Consider the following 18,528-nt stretch of genomic DNA (forward strand, 5'->3'; position numbering starts at 1 on the left):
CAGGTCCAGCCTACACAACACAGGCAGTGAGCACTGTGCTGGCTCCAGGAGGCTGGCATGGACAGGACCCAGCACCATAGGCTCTCCACAGGGGCTTGGTCCTGGTCCAACCTGAGAACCAGTTCAGGGACATTTATCCAGCCTGCAAGGCTGGATAACTTTGACACCCCTAAACTAAGTACATACCAATGGAAAAAAAGCACATTTGCAAGGAAGAATCAGGGGCTCAGTGCTAGAGCTGCTATCCTTTCTTCCTTCCCTTCCAAAAGCAATATCTACTTACCTATCTATTTCTGTGCCATTTGTTCCAGATGTTGCCATACTGTCTGATATGGATCCCTGACTGTCCCTCTTGTTTGGCTCTAGACCATTCTTTATATCATCAAAATTTTCATATTTTAGTGCTTGAACCAGCTGCAACAGGTACATCAACAAATCCTTGGGAAAAGAAACAAATAGTGAGAGTAATCAAGGATATTGGGTGCTCTGTACTTTGGAGAACTAGCCCACATGCAGAAGCTATGTCATAGTTTGGTCAGTGAAAGAAAATGAGGCAGAGAGAGAGAGAGTAGCAGCCTCTACAGGTAAAACAGTAGCTTAAAATGCACACAGTCACACAAAAAGTACCTCATAATAAAAGCAATCATAAGTAGAAGAAATAAAGAGCCATAATAGCCAATTTAGAGAAGCTGTCCCTTTAGAGAAGCTGAAACAGGTCTGCCTCATGCCTTACCGCAGTTATAATTTTTATCATCCTTACAATTTATATAGATATTGTTAACTTAATGTTCTTGACTTCTGTCTGTAAAAGCTATGTAGTGTGGGACTTGGACGCCTATGATATTTCCCTCTGGATTATCATAGAAGCAAAGAACAAAAAACATAACAGTCCCTACATTTCAATCCTCAAGGACTCCAGAAGTGGCATAGGTGGTCACAGTCTAACAAATATGTTGGCCAGTTTAATGGCCTTTAAAAAGGCATGTAGCAAGGTATGCCTTTTTTGGGTCAAGAATACCGTGTAGCATATGGAAGATGGAATGAATCTAGAAGTGGAGGGAGTGCTAACTAATGGACTATTTGTGTAGCTTACTGTGAGCTGGTTATTGCTGTGTTGCATTTTAAAAACTTGTCATGTATCCAGAAACAGAGAAATATGTTCACAGAATCTGTCACCATAAAAATGAGAATGGCACATATTCCATCTATAAAAAAAACCTAGAGAAAATATTAGGTTGAATTAAGCTGGCACCAGTCACAGCCTGTGCTTCCCATAAGTCTTTAAAAACAAATAACATCTCAACCCTTTTTAGCTCCAAATAAGAATGTCCTTCTGAACCAGACTCCTTGTCAAAGGGAGACAGTATCAGGACTGTCTGAGATTTACTAAAGAGCTAATTTTGAAGGAAACAGATTCATGCCAAAAACAATATTTTCTTATAATTAGAGACCGACTTTAACCGCAGCAAGACAAAAGGTTTTCTGCAGTCTGCTCACAGCTTGCAAAGCCGATTTTGCGGGTGTACGTTCACGGTGCTTACCGGTGGAGAGACTGCAGGAGGGAGAAGGGATGTGGGGGTAGAGGCCATTTGATTGCTGGCTGCTCTTCATGCCACCCTGATTCTCAGGACCAATTGGCACAGAGGCCCCGGCAAGGGGAGGAGAGATGAGGGGGCAGCCACTATCTTGTCTGCTGCTCTTCATGCTGCCCCGCCAGCCACCACTTTCCCCTCCCACCACTGGCTCCTACTGGGGAGCCGGGATTTTATTGTTATTAAATTTTTTTTTGGTTGATTTTGTGGATTCTGCAAAATCTGAGAAACCATAAATTAAGTAGGTCCCTACTTATAATAGCTACAATAACAAAAGCTTTATGATTTCATAAAGTCTGCATGGTTGAAGACCAGCATCAGAGAACAATCATACACACTAGGAAGGCTTGTGTTTCATAACCGTAAGAAAAAAAAAACCCAACACATGTACACTGAAACTTTGCACCTTATTTTCATAATTATCACAGTAATTTTACCATCCCTTGAAGATAACATCCTATACTCATGCCAATCCAAGATGACTTTGAATTCAAGATGACACCCCAGTAATTATATTTTATACAGTAAAAACTCTGTTATCCGGCATCCACGGAGAATGGGAGGTGCTGGTTATCAAATATGCTGGTTATCTGAGAGTTATACTTATGGGGTTTTTCAAGAAAGAAACTACATTTTAGTTTAGCCTACATTTTAACTATGATATAATAACTTTTACTACTAACTTTTTAATATAACATTATTATAACTTTTAATACAATTAACTTTTTAATATGTCATTTTAACTATGATATAACAACTGTTAATATAATTTTAATACATTATTATAATTTTTAATATAATTAACTTTTCAATACAACATTATTATAACTTTTTCTATAACATTTTAACTATGATATAAACAACTTTTAATATTTTAACTATGATACGAGAAATAATATAGCAAAGCATACTGAATAATTACTGCCCCTCAGCTGCTTCTAAAGGCAATTTGGGATCAGAGGTTGCCTCAAAATGTGGCTCTGCTCCGGAGCGTGGCTCTTCTTGAAGATCATCGACATCAACACTAATATCTGATCCTTGACACAAGCTGCAGAAGCTCTTTGAAGTGACCTGTGGATTGCCTTTTTTTCAGGAAATTGTTGTGAACAACACGAAGTTGCATCACTTCCTGAGCAGAATACGAAGACTGCTGCTCAGCAAATTTCAAGCATGTTTCCAGACGTGCAGAAGTAGCCCAAGCCACTTTAGTTTCTTCCCTGTGGTCTTCTTCCCCCAGGTCTTGTTCAGGTGCAATATCTCTCTCAGGATGCACAAACATTTCTATAATTTCAGCATCAGTAAGGGTTTGTGCAAATTCCAGGTATTGATCAATCTTTACCCACTCTTCAAGTTCAGCATCTCTGAGTTTAGCGAGTGGGTTAGTGGGGTCAGCATTTTGAAGGACATCAAGAATCTCTTTTAATGATTTTTTTTTTGTCTCACATTGAAACCTGCCAATTCTTCTTCATCACAAGTTCCCTCTGCAAACATCACTGCTGCCCACAATTTTCTCCAAGCCTTCCTTCAAGTTGTACTCTTCACAGCACGCCAGGAACATGCCACATTGAAAATTGCATCCTTAATGGTGTACTGCGACTGAAATTCTTGGAGATTGCCTTCATAGTTGAGTAGCTTCCTCATAAAATCCCTTCTGTAGATGGATTTCAGGTTTTTGATAATTCCCTGATCCACAGGCTGTATGAGTGAAATGACATTTGCAGGCAGGAAGATGGTAAAAGTATTTCCACACACTGAGTCTGCTTTAGGAGGGTGAGCTCAACGGTTATCTAAAATCAGAATAAATGTTGTCTTCTGGCTTTCCAAGTTTCTTCAGAGGCTCTTTCACTGCTGGTACAAAGACATGGTGAAACCAGTGCAAAAATATTTCCTTGTCCATCCGTGCATTAGGTTGTGCCTTGTACTCAACAAGTAGATGAACGACACCCTTGAACGCTCTTGGTTGCCTGACTTTTCCCACCACTAGCAGCTTGATTCTGTGTGCCCGCTGCATTTGCGCACGTAAGCACAGTCAGGCGGTCCTTGCTCTGCTTAAAATCAGCTTCACCAACCTCGCCTGCACCAGCCAGGGTAGAAGTTGGCAAACAACGCCAAAAAAGGCCAGTTTCATCAGTGTTGTAGATCTGCTCTGGGGTTACGCCATGCTTCACAACCAATTTCTGGAAAAGCGCACAATATTTTGCAGCAGCCTCACGATCAGATTTTTTTTCTCCAGACACATCAAGCCTTCTGATACCATGACGAAGTTTGAAGCAAGACAACCATTCATCTGAAAAAACGCAGGCCTCAGTCATTCCCATTTGTTGATAGAAGTCTTTTGCTTTTTCAATTGGCATTGGGCCAGAAATTGGAGCGCTCTCCGAACGTTTTAAGGCAAACCATTTGTACAATATCTTGTCTAATTATTTCAATTTTGGTTTGTGCAGAGTACGCAGTTGCTCAGTTGCTTTACTTAGCTCAGAATTCATCGCTAACTGGAGTAACTCTACCCCCTGTGCCTTGATGTCGTAGATCGTAGACGAGCCGTCACTGAATTCCTGCATCAACTTGTTCCTGTTTTCTCCTTCCTCCAGGCGCTTAATTATGTCCAATTTCTGCGTAATAGTTAAAACAACACGCTTTCACTTCTGTCCTCTGCTTGCTGATGGAGTATTGGTAGCCATAGTTGCAGGATGGGCGAGATATTCAGCAATATTCAGCAAATAAGTCACAGCACAAGCACAAGCTCAACGTGATTACAATGGCGGCTGAGACTGCCGCTAGAGACATCACTCGGCAACATCCCGAACAGCAAGATGCCGTGTATGACAGATGCTGGTTAATACAGAATTCTGGAAGGTAAAGTGCTGGATAATGCAGCTTTTACTGTACATGGAAAATAAATAAATGTGTTATAATTTTCTATGCCTAGAATCTAATTTTTGGAGGGTTGTCTTAAAATTAATCCACCTCCCCATTGCTATAGCAGGGAAAGTAGCAGCAGGGAGGCAAGCAATGGCAGGGGGCAGTGCTAGGGAAGTCAAGTGGCCTGACCATCTCCAACACCTATCCCCACCCCTGACTTACCCTTAGTTATGCAACCAGGTCTAGTCCTAATCTGGCCTGGGGCACAGAGCACAAGGTGGCTCTGGCTCTACCCCCTGCCTAGCCAGGTAGCAGGAGCTACAGCAGTAGCAACTCTGGCTCAGGCCCAGGCCCCAGCAGCTGTGGGGCTCGCAGCAGCTGTGGCTGCAGTTGTGGCCGTGAGCTCGGGACTGTGCTGGAGCCAGAGCTTCAGCAGCCATAAGACCTTGGATTTGAGTAAATATGGTATATATTCACGTATTAGCTAATACTGCAGACATTCTGTACTCGCAAGCTGTGAACAGGCTGAAAAAAACCCCCTTCATTTTGCTGTGGTTTAAGCAGGTCCCTAATTATAAGAAAATATTGTTTTTGGCATGAATCTGCTTGCTTCAAAATTAGCTTTTGTAAATCTCAGGCAGTCCTGATACTGTCTTCCTTTGATAAGGAGTTTGGTTCAGAAGGACATTCTTATTTGGAACTAAAAAGATTTCAGATGTTATTCTATTAAGGTTTCATTTTTCTTATGATCATAGTAAAGGACATCCACATAACAATCCTATTACTTCAATACCTCATCATCTGCCTGCTGCAACCTGGCTACAGCATATCGCCGCACTGTCGGATTGGTGAACTGAGATGACAAAAGCTCCAGAGAGTCCTCCACATCCATTGGCTTCCACTTGCCCAACAGTTCCAACGCTTGCTTTGCCTCTTGAGGTAGGTCCCAGTTGACACATTTCAAGAATTTAGTCAAAGCCTTAAAAAATAAGATTAAAAAAGTGACTAGTTTTGAGCAACTCTTAAAAAAAAAAAAGGCAACTGGATTATTTAAAAAGTTACACTAACTCCAGATGTTGGATCAAATTTGATTTCAATTATATTTGCGTAAACCTAAGTAAATTGCATTATTGTAAGTTGACCCATTACATTTAACTACATTAACAGGACTTTTCCCTTTAACACGTAGAGTCGGTCAACATCAAACTCTAACAGATCAGGTGGTTTACAGTTACAGTGCTGGGTCCTAGGCATAATGAGAGAAAGTAAACTGTTAAGTGTGATTTATTTCAGAAAATCTGATTTGCAATGTATTTGCCTATGCCATATTTACCAACATAACAACTATATACAGTATGCTGCCAACCTGGCTGAATATTTCCACAAATTAAAAAATAAAAAAAAATTATCCATATAATGGTCACATTCACATTTCTACTAAAGGAACATATTCAAAAGAGATTTCTTTTAAGATGCTTTGAATTGAAAAATAGAGTGCACCCTCCCAGGAAACCCATGCCCCATAGCTCATTAGCTCCATTCCACATTCAGTCTTATCTACACATTTGTGTTTGCTGGGGAAGCGTGAATGGATGGTGGAACACATTTAGCATTAATTCTGCCTTAGTCATGTTCTCAGGTGCACATAATGGCTGCAGTCTAATTTCTAGTGGCAAACTTTGGGGGAAAAATTCAAGGTTATTACAAATTGAATATGGTATGCAATGTCAACCACACACTATTAGGGACTACACAAATGAAGGGTCAGAATTAGGTCCTATACATGTACCTATACCAGTGACTTACAACACATTTTAAACAAGTCACAGTCAGCCCCATTGCCTTTGCAGCTGTAAGACACAGGTGTTAATACGAATGTACCTTTTTATAGGTGTTTTGAAGTTTAATTAGGTGTTATACTACTAGGAAATTTATCTCCTCTAGCAGTAATCACAAGCTCAAACTATTCTCTTCCCAATGAGTATATTCAATTCCCAGTAATTATCATAACATGTATAGGTACATTTCAGGAAAGAACTCCTTATAATTACATCAGCTCTAGAAAAAGGCTGTATTAGAACCATAATATTCTAACTCACAGAACACTAAAAACTTGAAGAAACAGACTTTGTTTCTAAATATTTTACTTAAACATTTACAAAAATAGTTTCTTGGTCCTGCTGTTTTAGCTCCAGTATTTTACTTTCCTCAAAAGTTATCACAAACACTTTTCAGTATACTTGGGTTTGAGATTCATACAGCTCACTTCATCACCTACCTCTCCAGAAACCTGAAACAAACTGATTAAAGCAACACATTTATTTCACAGTCAACACTGTTTGGAACATTTAGTTTCCTTCACATGTAAGAGAAACTAAACTAAATTTCAAAAAGATTTAAATACTTGCTTAAACCTCTAAATCTTTTTACAAGTTTCTCACCTCACTCCCATAAAGCTCTATACTTGCTTGAAACCCAGCTCCACTGCTAATTGGAAATCTCTGTTTTACATATTGTGTATTTAAACACAGATTGGGCGCGTCTACATGTTCATTAATGCACTTTAGATACCACGCATTTAGTTTAGTACTTCCTTAATAAAGTACTAACTAAATGAGCAGTACCTAAAGTTACTGTGCAACAGCATGGTTATTTAGGGACACTTACTGTGCACTAGCCTAATAACATTACATAGTAGGCTATTAGCAGTTTTTGCCATGACACTACTGCGCAGTGTTATTAGGTTAATGCGCAGTAAACGTCTTGTGCAGACACACCCATTGTGTTGTGTTACACAGACTTAATCTTTCTGACTAAAATATAACTTGCGAAAAACTTTGCTTTAAAAAACTCAACTTTCGTGTGACCCAGAATATTAACTGAGCTGTTTTATCCAATCAATGCTCATGCTATTTTAAATGCTCCTTTCTCTAAAGTACATAAGAGAGACTTGGTTCTTCTGGACCTTGACAAGAAGGTGTATAACAAATTGGCATGAGGAACTAATGCTTTACTGCAATTACTCGGGCTTCTCCTGAACTCATCTGATGCTCTCCAGGACACCTTTCATAGAAACCTGAAGAGAACGACAAAGCTAATTAACCACTTCCTTCTTTTATATACAATATCCGCTACTGAAAAGAAACCATGGTGTCAATGGAAGCAAAAGCCAAAAGTATAGTGAACCAAAGGGGACATGTCAAGTTTTCCTGACCCACCTTTTAAGAATAATCCTTTCATGACAGGAGTAAAATTTTGATACGCCATTGCCCATGTTCAAATCACTAGCATCAATGAATAATCTTTATCATCTTCTACTGAGAGGAAGGGGAAGTGAGAGAGGAACATACTTGGAAAAAGGATGTGCAGATTTAACAAGCCACTCTGGCATGTACTTAAAGTGCATGCTCAAATCTATCTCCACCCAGAAAAGTACCTATTTAATTGCTCTGCGGTTGTAGAAATTTAGACTCTTCGCTGCTATGGATCATATAAAAAAAAAGCCAAAAAAACCATATATACTAAGACTGTAGTGTTAGCTTCAGCCTTGTTTAATTGATGAATACTTTCTACTGGAATTGATCATTTTAATCTGTAAGTTTGAATATTTCAATATATTCCAGTTAAATTTCCTGGGACTTCATACAAGACTAAAAGTAGAGATATTAATTAGAGCCAATTCAATATTATTCACGAGATAATCAATCTAGGTTATTTTCCTTTTTAATTACTATTGTTATTCAACTCTAAAGTGCTTATGTCCATGGCCCATTAACTAGGTTATACAAGTCTATGTCTTGTAATGTGTGTAAAATTTTACTTCGCCAAAGAAAAGTGAAGTTAAGATAAAAGGCTTGGCAGAAATGTATTTTAAATAATCCACTGGGAACTGAACGAAAGAGATGGTTATAAAAGCACTCTTTGACATGATTATAAAAAAATGAAGCTCAGTCTTTACTGCTATACCTGTACCATCAGTAAAAAGCATCTTTATTGACTCCATTGAATCACTAAGGTTGCCACCCCTTTATAAAGGTACAGCATTTAAAGAAGCAGCTGAAAATGAACTCTGTTAACCTTCCTGTATTAAGAGTGCATGAGGAGTAATTCAACTTACCTTTTCCTGATTAGTAAGATAGTATCTGAACTTCCAGACTAGATCTTGTTCCTCATACGTGAGTTGCTTTGTTGGTGGATAGCTCACTATGATCTATTAAAATATTAACACAAAATAATTTTTAAAAGCAGATATTTTAATCTATTTATTTATTTAGCTGAATTCAGTGAAATGAAATGGCATAATGATAACTCAGCAGACTATAGTAGGGTTGAAGTGTTGCAGCCCTGATGGTCCAGGAAATGCGAGAAGGAAGGGATTTTTTTAGTGATATTCTTTAGTGATTTTGATGATGAGATTGAGTGTATGTTTAACATATCCGAAGACAACACCGAGTTGGGTGGATGTGCAGATACTCTAGAGCAGAGCTTTCCAAACTTTTCATGTTGGTGACACACTTTTTAGACATGTATCATTTCGCGACGCAGTAATTCAGTTCCGGGGGAGGGCCAAGGGAAGCAGACGCGAGTAAGGGAGCTCCGCGGTGCCCTTCCGCAAAATTTTCTGCATTTCGCGCGACACACCTACACACTGCCGCCGACACACTAATGTGTCGCGGCACACAGTTTGGAAAGCTCTGCTCTAGAGGGTAGGGCTAGGATCCAGAACAACCTGGACAGACTGGAGAAACAGTCTACAATCAGTCAGATGAGGTTCAACAAGGACAAGTACAAAGTCCTGAATTTGAAACTAGGCTGCAGTACTGCAGAGAAAGACCTAGGGGTTACAGTGGACCATAAACTGAATATGAACCAACAGTGTAGTCTTGCAAAAAGCCAACAGTATGCTAGGTTGTATTAACAGGAGAGTCGCTTGAAAAATCAAGGGATGTGATTTTTCTGCTCCTTTCAATGCTGGTGAGATCTCATGTGGGGTACTGTGTCTAGTTTTGGCCCCCACTATTTAAGGACATGAACAGACTGGAAACAATACAGCACAAAGCAACAAAAATGATTGGAAGCAAGGCTTATGAGGAACAGCTAAAATACATAGGGCTATTTAGTTTGGAGAAGAGAAGACTAAGAGGGGATTTGATATCAAACTTCAAATACCTGCAGAACAATTATAGAGAAGACAGAGAAAGACCTTTTGGTATGACTGTAGGGATCAGGACAGGAAGCAATGACCTCAAGCTGTAGCAGGGAGAATTTAAGTGGGAGATTAGGAGAACCTTCTGCCTATGAGGGCAGCCAAGCATTGTAACAGACTATCTAGAGCAATCGTGGAAGTTCCATCTTTGGAAGGTTTCAAGAGTAGGTTAAACAGACACTTGGCTGGGATGGTTTAGTCAGGGATGCTCCATCCTGGAGCAGGGAACTGCACTAAATGACCTTGTGAGGTCTCTTCCAGGCCTACTTTCCTCTGATCCTCTGTCTTTCATTGGACCAACTGTATAGTTTGGAGACAAATTTTGAGGCACAAAATATTCCTCTTCAGGTCTGCAGAAGAAGCAAGGGCTTTGACAGAGAGATTTAAACTGCATGTCTTTAAACTAAATACCAGTTAAACACCTAGCTTCTCACACAGGAGTCTGACACACAAAGGCCATCAAACAAAAGAGAAACGAATGGAGACTTTCCATATATTATATCAAAGATTCATAGATTCTAGGGTCAGAAGGGACCTCAGTGGGCCATCTAGTCCAACCCCCCGCCTCTGGCAGGCAAGAAAAGGGTCACCAAACCTGGGGTCATGTGAACCCAGCCAGGTGCCTGTCCAGTCTCCTCTTGAAGACCCCCCCAAGGATGGGGCGAGCACCACCTCTCTTGGAAGCCCATTCCAGATCCTGGCAACCCAGACCATGAAGAACTTTTTTCTAATGTCCAGTCTAAACCTACTCTCCAGTAGCTTATGGCCATTGTTCCTCGTTGCTCCAGGGGGTGCCCTGGTAAACAGATCGTCACCTACTTCGCGCTGCTTTCCCCTTATGAATTTGTATGCCAACAGAAGGTTCCCTCTCAGCCTTCTCTTGGAAAGGCTGAAGAGGTTACGATCCCTTAGCCTTTCCTTGTAGGCCTCTAATCAGACAAGTGGCTTTTCTTTGGACCCTCACCAGGTTGTCCGCATCCCACTTGAACTGCGGCATCCAGAACTGGACATAGTACTCCAGCTGCGGCCTGACTAGTGCTGTATAGAGAGGGAGAATCACCTCCCTGGACCTGTCTGTGAAGCACCTACAGATGCACAACTGGCTCTGCTGGCTACATCACATTGATGACTCACGTTCATCCTGGAGTGAACAGTGACTCCAGGATCTCTTTCTGCCTCAGTGTTGCTGAGAAGGTCGCCGCCCAGCCTGTAGGTACGATGGCAGTTTTTCCTCCCTAGATGCAGCACCCTGCATTTGTCCTTATTGAATTGCATCCTGTTGTTCTCTGCCAACTTCCTCAACCTGTCTAGGTCAGCCTGGATCTGGTTCCTCCTCTCCAGGGTGTTAGCTTTACCCTATATTTTTGTGTCATCCGCAAATTTGGACAGGGTGCTTCCCACCCCCTTGTCCAGATCACTGATGAAGATGTTGAACAGCACCGGCCCCAGAACTGAGCCCTGATGGACTCCACTGCCCACATCTTTCTAGGCTGACACCGACCCATTCACCACCACACTCTGAGTGCTACCCTTGAGCCAGTCTGCCGTATAAACAAAGTTTAACACAAAGTTTCATGTGTCAGCCTTAGAGATGAAAGTGCCCAAATCTTTCTGCCAAAACTATCAGAAATGCCACTTAATTCAAGATGCAATGATGCATGACACGAACTCCCATACATCCAAAGCTCAAGTAATACCATTCACTCATTTCAGAAAGTCATCAGATGAATGATTTTTTGTAATTTATAGCTAAGTAGTCTGGCTCGCAAGTGGGCAGCTCTCATATTGACAACATGCAAATATATCCACTAATTAATGTATTAATTATCAGTACATTGACACCAAATCATCAGCTAAAATTAAGTGGCATTTTTCAGAGACAAGCTACTCAAACTAAATGAACTTACGTTAAGTTGATCGCGAGTAGCTGCATTAGGTTTGAGATCATGATCAGAAGGTCCACTTCTTAAACTGCGAGCCAGCTTGTGATGTTTGCTTTCCACTAAGTTCTCCTAAGGAAAGCGAATAAGTCAGCAGCAATAAATATTTAATTCCATAAAAAAAATATCGAAATGAAACTGTCTAGCAGACTCAATAATGTCCTGAATAATGTATTACTTGGTTAAAATTCATAACTACAGTATGTCTGGATATACTGATTAAAAAAAGCCATTTCCAGAATATGCTATTTTTATTCCATATAAATGATATTATTTTAGACTCAAAATGGCACTTATAATCATTTCTTGTCTTTGCATTAATTGCTGTCAGTGTCCTTATGGAAAATGCAAGTGTTCCAATCTATATTTCTATGATTTAGAGACTGGGCTTAAATGTGATAGGCACTTTGAAAACAGTACCCCAGATTTTGCCATCTAGAGGTTCTGTATTGATAATATCAGTTCTACTGAAGTGGTGTCCACAGCAGGAGGAGTAACAGCACAATAATTCCAACAGCCACAGTTTTCACAACTCTCAGAACAATTCCCAGCTGTTTTAGGCTGATGTGATCACTTGGAACAACCATCAGAAGAAACCCGCTTATGCTAGGGAGTCTGATGTTGCCAATGCCAGTAAAATGACATTCATGATGATGGACACTTTTTGTAGAAATGTAGTTGGGTACTGCCTTCACAAAAGGACCAAAGGTAAGAAAGTGGAGAGGAAAAACAAGGATTTAACCTGAACTATACAACCTGGTGTGAGATTTAAACTGCATATCATTAGTTCTGCAATAGTTCTCTACTTCTCTGCGCCGTTTTGACTTATGTCCTCACCCACCTCTCCAGTCCATTAATATAATCGTTCCCAATCCTCACCTTGTCTCTAACTTGTTCTTTCCTTCCCTTATCACAGAAACACTACTTTAAGAGTTTATTACCTTACCAAACTTTACATTTTAAACATACTGTTAAAATAAATCACTTCAACAGTGAAATCTTAACTTTTTTATCAACAGGCTTTCTTGAAAGCTTTGTGTGTACTGGCAGACAGGTTATTTGGGTAAATCCAGTATCTTTTATTAGACCAACCCAAATAGTTGGAAAAACTCTTCTTTGCAAGCTTTTGGGTACAATTACCCTTTGTCAGGCAGAGGAAGAGTCTGCCAATGTCCTCAGACCAGCACGGATACAACCTACATTCTTTGTGTACTGAAATTTAAACTACTGAAGACCATCAGAAATAATAATCAAAAGTTTTTCATTTATAAAAACTTCACAGCACCAGCATTGTTACAATATTGATTGTGTTGCAAGGAAAATTACTTACCATAGACATCTGTGGGTCTGGAATTTTAACAATCTCAGAGCTTGTTAAAATCGGAGATGACTCATCACCATCCTGGATGACAAGATAAATCAAAAGCACACTAAATGCCTCAGATTATTAAAAACAGTGACATGCCAACTTATTGTTTTCTATATTCAAAGGAAAAAAGATTCAAAGCAATTAAACCATCAAAGGGCATAAAGGGTAAGAAAATATAGAAAGGAATTGTTCTAGCTTTCCTTTTATAAAGCTAAGACGATAAAAAGAAAAAGAACACCGGAAGATAAAGTCATATGCTGATGTGTCATATTTGGGGATAAGACTTTTTTTTTTTTAAACTCATCAGCATTTTAGTAAAGAAAAAGACAGAAATGTTCATCATTAGGATGAGTCTGTGATGGGACTGCATATAAACACCAAGCAGACGTCTAATTTCCTTTGTTTATAAGCAGAATTTTCAGGGACCGTGACCAAAATATTTACGGATGTCTTAAGTGACCCATCTTGAAAACACCTCCAAGCCAGCCAAATGTAAAGGTTCATCAATTTGGAGCATGTAACAATCTCAGAAGTGTACACTACCCCTTCTCCATACCAAGTAGTCCACATGGAATGGTTCCCCCATCTTTGCAAACTGTACTTATCCAGGCTGCTCCTGATCTATAAGAAAGAAGAGTCCTGTGCTGTACCTCAGAGATTAGGACTTTCCATAGAGTGGAAAGTTAACAAGAATTAAGTGTTTGAACCAAAAATTAGAGAAGTCTGACTTGTCTTCCTTCCTATCATTCAGTTCAGTCGTTTCCTTTTCTTTCTTTCTTTCTTTAGTGTACCTGTTACATGCGATCTACAGAAAGGCAGAATGCATTGGTTAAACGTAGAGAATATAGGAAATGGATAATATGCATTATGGAACATTTACTTTGAAATCAGCAAAGGATTTCAATTGTGATGGTTTATCACAGCGCACTCTATTAGAAAGAGCATCTGATCAGATCTTTAAATCTCAAACCTGTTACAATTTCCCTCTATAATTTCTAGAGAAGCTGCCATTAAGTGGTATTAGAGGGGATGAGGGAAAACAGATGCCAGAATTTAGGGAGATATTTAATTTATGTTTTTTTTCAAGAATATGTCAGCTCAAGCTACTCAACCAAGAGATTTACATTTTTAAGAGCACACGAGGTCAAAATTTCTCTAATGAAACAATTTTCCATCGCAAAATGCTGATGCAATGGAACTATAATGTTACCTGGAAATATATCAATGCTCACCTACATCTGACATGCTTCATTTTTATAATTAAGTATTAAAAGTACAAATGAAGCATTCTCCTGAAGTCATTTAATAATTTGTGAAACAGTTCTTTTGTCTGCTTCTTTTGTCTGGGAAACTTATATTTCAGCCCAGTCCATGACAAAATTTTAAGTGTCGAGTTTCCCATGGACTCAGAATTCTGAGTTTCAACAAGTTAAGGAGATTATTTTTCACTTAAAGCAATAAAGGGGTAGTCATAAAGGGGACTCAAAAAGACTTTATCTTGTGGGCTCACTTCTTCTTTCCACAACTGACTCCAAGAACAGGTCTGATTCAAAAGAAGTGCAGTGTTTGTTCTGCTTCATACTTTACCCCTATCTTGGAATGAAACACAGCTGGCAGTTTTGTGGATAATGAGAGAGACAAACTATCATACAGCTCCTCGTCCTACAGATATATTGATTCGGCACTGCTGACTATAGTAAAAGCTTCTCTTTGTGCCAGCAAACCAAGCATACACAGGAGGGCTCTTTCGCTGTACTACTTAGCTTTCTGTGGTTTTCAAGGTGCCATTTTTACCATCACAATTCTGACAAGTCACACTCTAAATAATACTTTCTAGCTAAGGAAAATATACAGAGATGTGGATGATGTTAAGCCCAGCCTAATAACCGATATTTGATCTTCATGTCAGTTAAAGATTTTAAAAAGTTACGAGCCAAAAGAGCAAACATCTTGAGTTCTTTTTAATCTTGGCAAATTGCACGGAAAAAAAGGCAACAATCAAAACTATACAATTTATGGTTGATACCTTTATGCCACTACGCAAGAAATCTCTCAAGATACTGCTACAGGGGTAAAAAGAGAGAGAGAGAGGTGAAACTCAGTATTTTAATGATTTAAAACACTGAGATGTTTACATTGCACTGAGGCTAAATACTGAGATTTAAAACCTAACAACTAACCTTTTTTCTTGTTATTTCAGCTAATGCTATTCAACACTGGGGAACCAAATACCCGCGAGCTGCTCGTCCCCCCCCCCCCCCCCCCCCCCCCCCAAATGGAGGTCTGCTATACTGATGGATAAAGAAAGGGAGAGAGAGAGAGAGAAATGCAGGTAAGTCTGTCTTTCCATTTTCATATATTATAGAATAAAATGTAAAGAGAAAATGCAAATCAGCCAAGCTCTCTCATTGTTTTCATGGGCCAAATTATATTATTGGGGTTATATATTATTGGGGATATATTTAAAAAACAGCCTACTTGAAATGCTTTGGACACAACGCGATCAGTTTGCAGACTAAGGTTGCATACACATGTTCAAATGCTCCGGGAAAATTTCCCCAGGTATGTTCTCCAAGTAGCAAAACTTACTGAAAGCCAAACGTATAGACATCTGTATCATGAAGCCCTGAAGAGTGGAGAGCTTGCAGTGCTGGCACTGCAGCCAGGGGGGCTATGCATGTATCTCTACAGGTTCCCTTATGCATTGGTGCCATGTATTGCCTGGTAGATTAGGGCAGCCACAGTTGTCTCACCCAGACTGCCCAAGATCAGCCTAGGTTTCCCGGCAGCACAGCATGGGGATTGTGAAGTGGTGCGTGTTCTGCAGAGCAACAGAGTCCAGCAAGCAACACACTGTATCCCTAGGGGCAAGGCAGGGGCAGAGGTTGGCATGCTGGAGCGCTATGTTCTCTTCTAGGAGAAGTCACGGTATGTACAGATATTCGCTCTCCAAGAGCAACTCTCCAAGGAGTGATTTCACCCTGCTCATTCCCTAGTTATTTTTCTCCTGGACCAGACATTCTCACTCTAGGAGAAAAAGCCTGAACTTGTCTGTATACTTATGGTTTCTCCTGGGAGAGCAACTCTCCCAGGAGAAACTAAATGTCTGTACAAGGCCTAAAGATATTAGCAGTTTTACCCACCCTTATAATACTGACACACTAAACAGCCTTCCAAAGTCCAGGATCTTCACCCAGAACCTAATGGACACACAGTAGTGAAGAAACTAAGAAAAACAGTTGTACAAAATGGGAAAAGATCCTCTAAGTGAATAATTCCTTTAAAAATGGATGTGGCATGGAAACTGCCTGAGTATTTGTTTGAAGCCTATATACAGAGATAAACTTTCCTAACAGAGGCCAGCTTTCCTTGAAGAGAAAAGATACTTGCATTTGGAAATTCACAGTCAATCTTTACACCTGATAGGAGACATGAAAGCCATGTTCCAGCTACCTGCAGATTGCTACTTCTCACCTCTTGAATTCCCTATCAGAATTATGTGAGTCTGCCACTTGACTTTACATGTAGTAATTACATGTTGAGTCAGAGAATCCCAAATTCTATCAGCTACTGTTCAACAGGTGGGTTCTCAGTAAACATGAAAGCACAAATTTATCAACACAAGTGTGACAAGTAATCTTCACTTAGACTATCAGTCACAGACAGGTGACAAGAGAGCCTAGTTTCATTAGATTCAATATACTGGATTGGTGATCTTTATACTGTAATTGGAAGCATGACAAGTTGGAGAAGACAAGCACTAACTTATGAGCTGTTTTCCACTGCTGCCAGAAAAGGGGTCAGGCACCTGTTGAAAAGCTGTTTCCCAAAAAACAAGTCCTTAAAATTTTTAATTAACTGCAATTTGCAAATGTCCTATTACCCAATCATCTCATCACTCTGCAGAAGAGCAGCCCATTTAATTATCTGTTTCATGCACTTATCTGCTCATATTGCATCTTTTGGGAAATTTGCAAGTATGTCAACTCTGAATCTTGCACCATTTTGTGTCTGTGGAACTCTACTGATTTAAATGATTCTCAATTTACACTGGTGCAACTCCCAAAAGGTCCACATACAGTTTTTCCATCCCTATTTTCAGGCTTCTTTGGAAGGATGTTAATAGCCATTCTTTTGATTTCTATGGAATGTCGAACTTGAAAGCGAAAAGATACCTACCCACACCATCTCCCAGTTTTTCCTAATGTAAAAGGTTCCAATTAGATATGCCATTAAAACATAGCAACAATGGTTAGTAAACTGTTTTATCCCAGATTACATTTCTTTGTCACGCTTCAAATGAAAAGGCTTGTTTGCAGAGTTGTGCAGGGTAATTCTGTTTTAGAGGATCTGGGCACTTCAAAATCTGATGTTATTGAAAACCAGAAAGAAAACCAGAGCGTAATAATTCTCCATGACAGAATAGAGCCTCGGCTTCCAGACAGGTAAGCAGACAGACTGCTCCACAGCCATAAATCCTGAAAGTCTTGGTGTTTCTGATGCTGGGGCAGGACACAAGAGAAATGTCACTGAGCTAGGAGGATGAGCTGTCAGGAGGACAAAACAAGTTGCCAACCAAAATCTGCCTGGCAAGCAAGGTGCCACTGGAATTTCAGACTGCTTCAAAAAGAAAGTCTGACCATCGATAAACAAAATAAAATGTGTGTCCTCAGATTTAGACCAGTATCTTCTGTTTTTTAAAATGTCTTGCATCCTTTCTCCCAGTGGTAAGCGGAAGTTCTGTACCCCATACCAAACACTACAAGGTTCAGGTCCCACTACAAGGAAACTTATCCAGGTAGTAAAAACCCATTTTTGTCAACATCCACACTTGTACTCAAGTGATATCACCCAAATGCAAGCCAGAAAAAAACCCAGAGTGTAGTAATTCTCCATGAAAGAGAACAATACATCTCTAAGGTAAGGAAACAGCTAGAAGCTTAAGCCCTATATCAGATGTAATATCTGGTTTCTCTATACTCTGATCTTTCTATATGGAAAATTAGAATGAGAACGCTTGCTTACTTCACAGGCTACTTTTGAGTGTCTGTAATTTGGCCTGAAATTCTTACATGCAAAATGCCACATTCATGCAAGATACTGTTATATAACAAAGCAAAAGGTTTTCTCCTCTTACTATAACACCTTTCTGCTGGAGAGATCATAATGTTTTCAGACCATTACACACAACATGGAGGAATAAGTCTCTGTTATTTGCTTGGACAAGAGAATGGGTCCATTACCCTAGCTCTTGTGCAACATTTTAAGTAGTCAATCTTTTCTGAAGTCAGATGATCCAGATGGGTCTCTCTCCCTCCTAACCCAAGAACTAACTTTACCTAGTCTCCCTGAAAGTACCACTTGATTATTTGGGAAACAACACATCAGAAAGTTTTTAATCACTCACTCTTACTAAATTCTGTAATTTTGAACCACATTGCATGAATGATTGACTTCTGTAATCTTGTTGTAGCTATACTATTTGATTTGTATGTACATAAACAGCTGCCAGTGACAGCTGTCTGCTGTTATCTTGCCACAGAATATTTCATCTCAGCA

The 18,528-nt window shown here is 39.8% G+C and overlaps 1 protein-coding gene across 3 annotated transcripts in view; it reads right to left on the minus strand.

Moving 5' to 3' along the window:
• The window catches only part of PIK3C3 (phosphatidylinositol 3-kinase catalytic subunit type 3), a 134,562-nt gene that overhangs the window by 91,243 nt on the left and 24,791 nt on the right, over positions 1–18,528 (minus strand). For all 3 annotated transcript variants that reach the window (XR_003093780.1, XM_006022486.3, XM_025202841.1), the window contains 5 exons: positions 12,931–13,002; positions 11,568–11,672; positions 8,572–8,664; positions 5,248–5,433; positions 284–438 (listed from right to left, as the gene is read on the minus strand). Coding sequence is in view for 2 of the 3 variants with exons in the window: in XM_006022486.3 (XP_006022548.1) it covers positions 284–438; positions 5,248–5,433; positions 8,572–8,664; positions 11,568–11,672; positions 12,931–13,002 (611 nt within the window). In the remaining variant the exon portion in view is untranslated. The remainder of the gene's footprint in view (positions 1–283; positions 439–5,247; positions 5,434–8,571; positions 8,665–11,567; positions 11,673–12,930; positions 13,003–18,528) is intronic.

This window comes from Alligator sinensis, unplaced genomic scaffold (assembly GCF_000455745.1).
Source record: "Alligator sinensis unplaced genomic scaffold, ASM45574v1 scaffold1018_1, whole genome shotgun sequence".
Classification (NCBI taxonomy): Eukaryota; Metazoa; Chordata; order Crocodylia; family Alligatoridae; genus Alligator; species Alligator sinensis.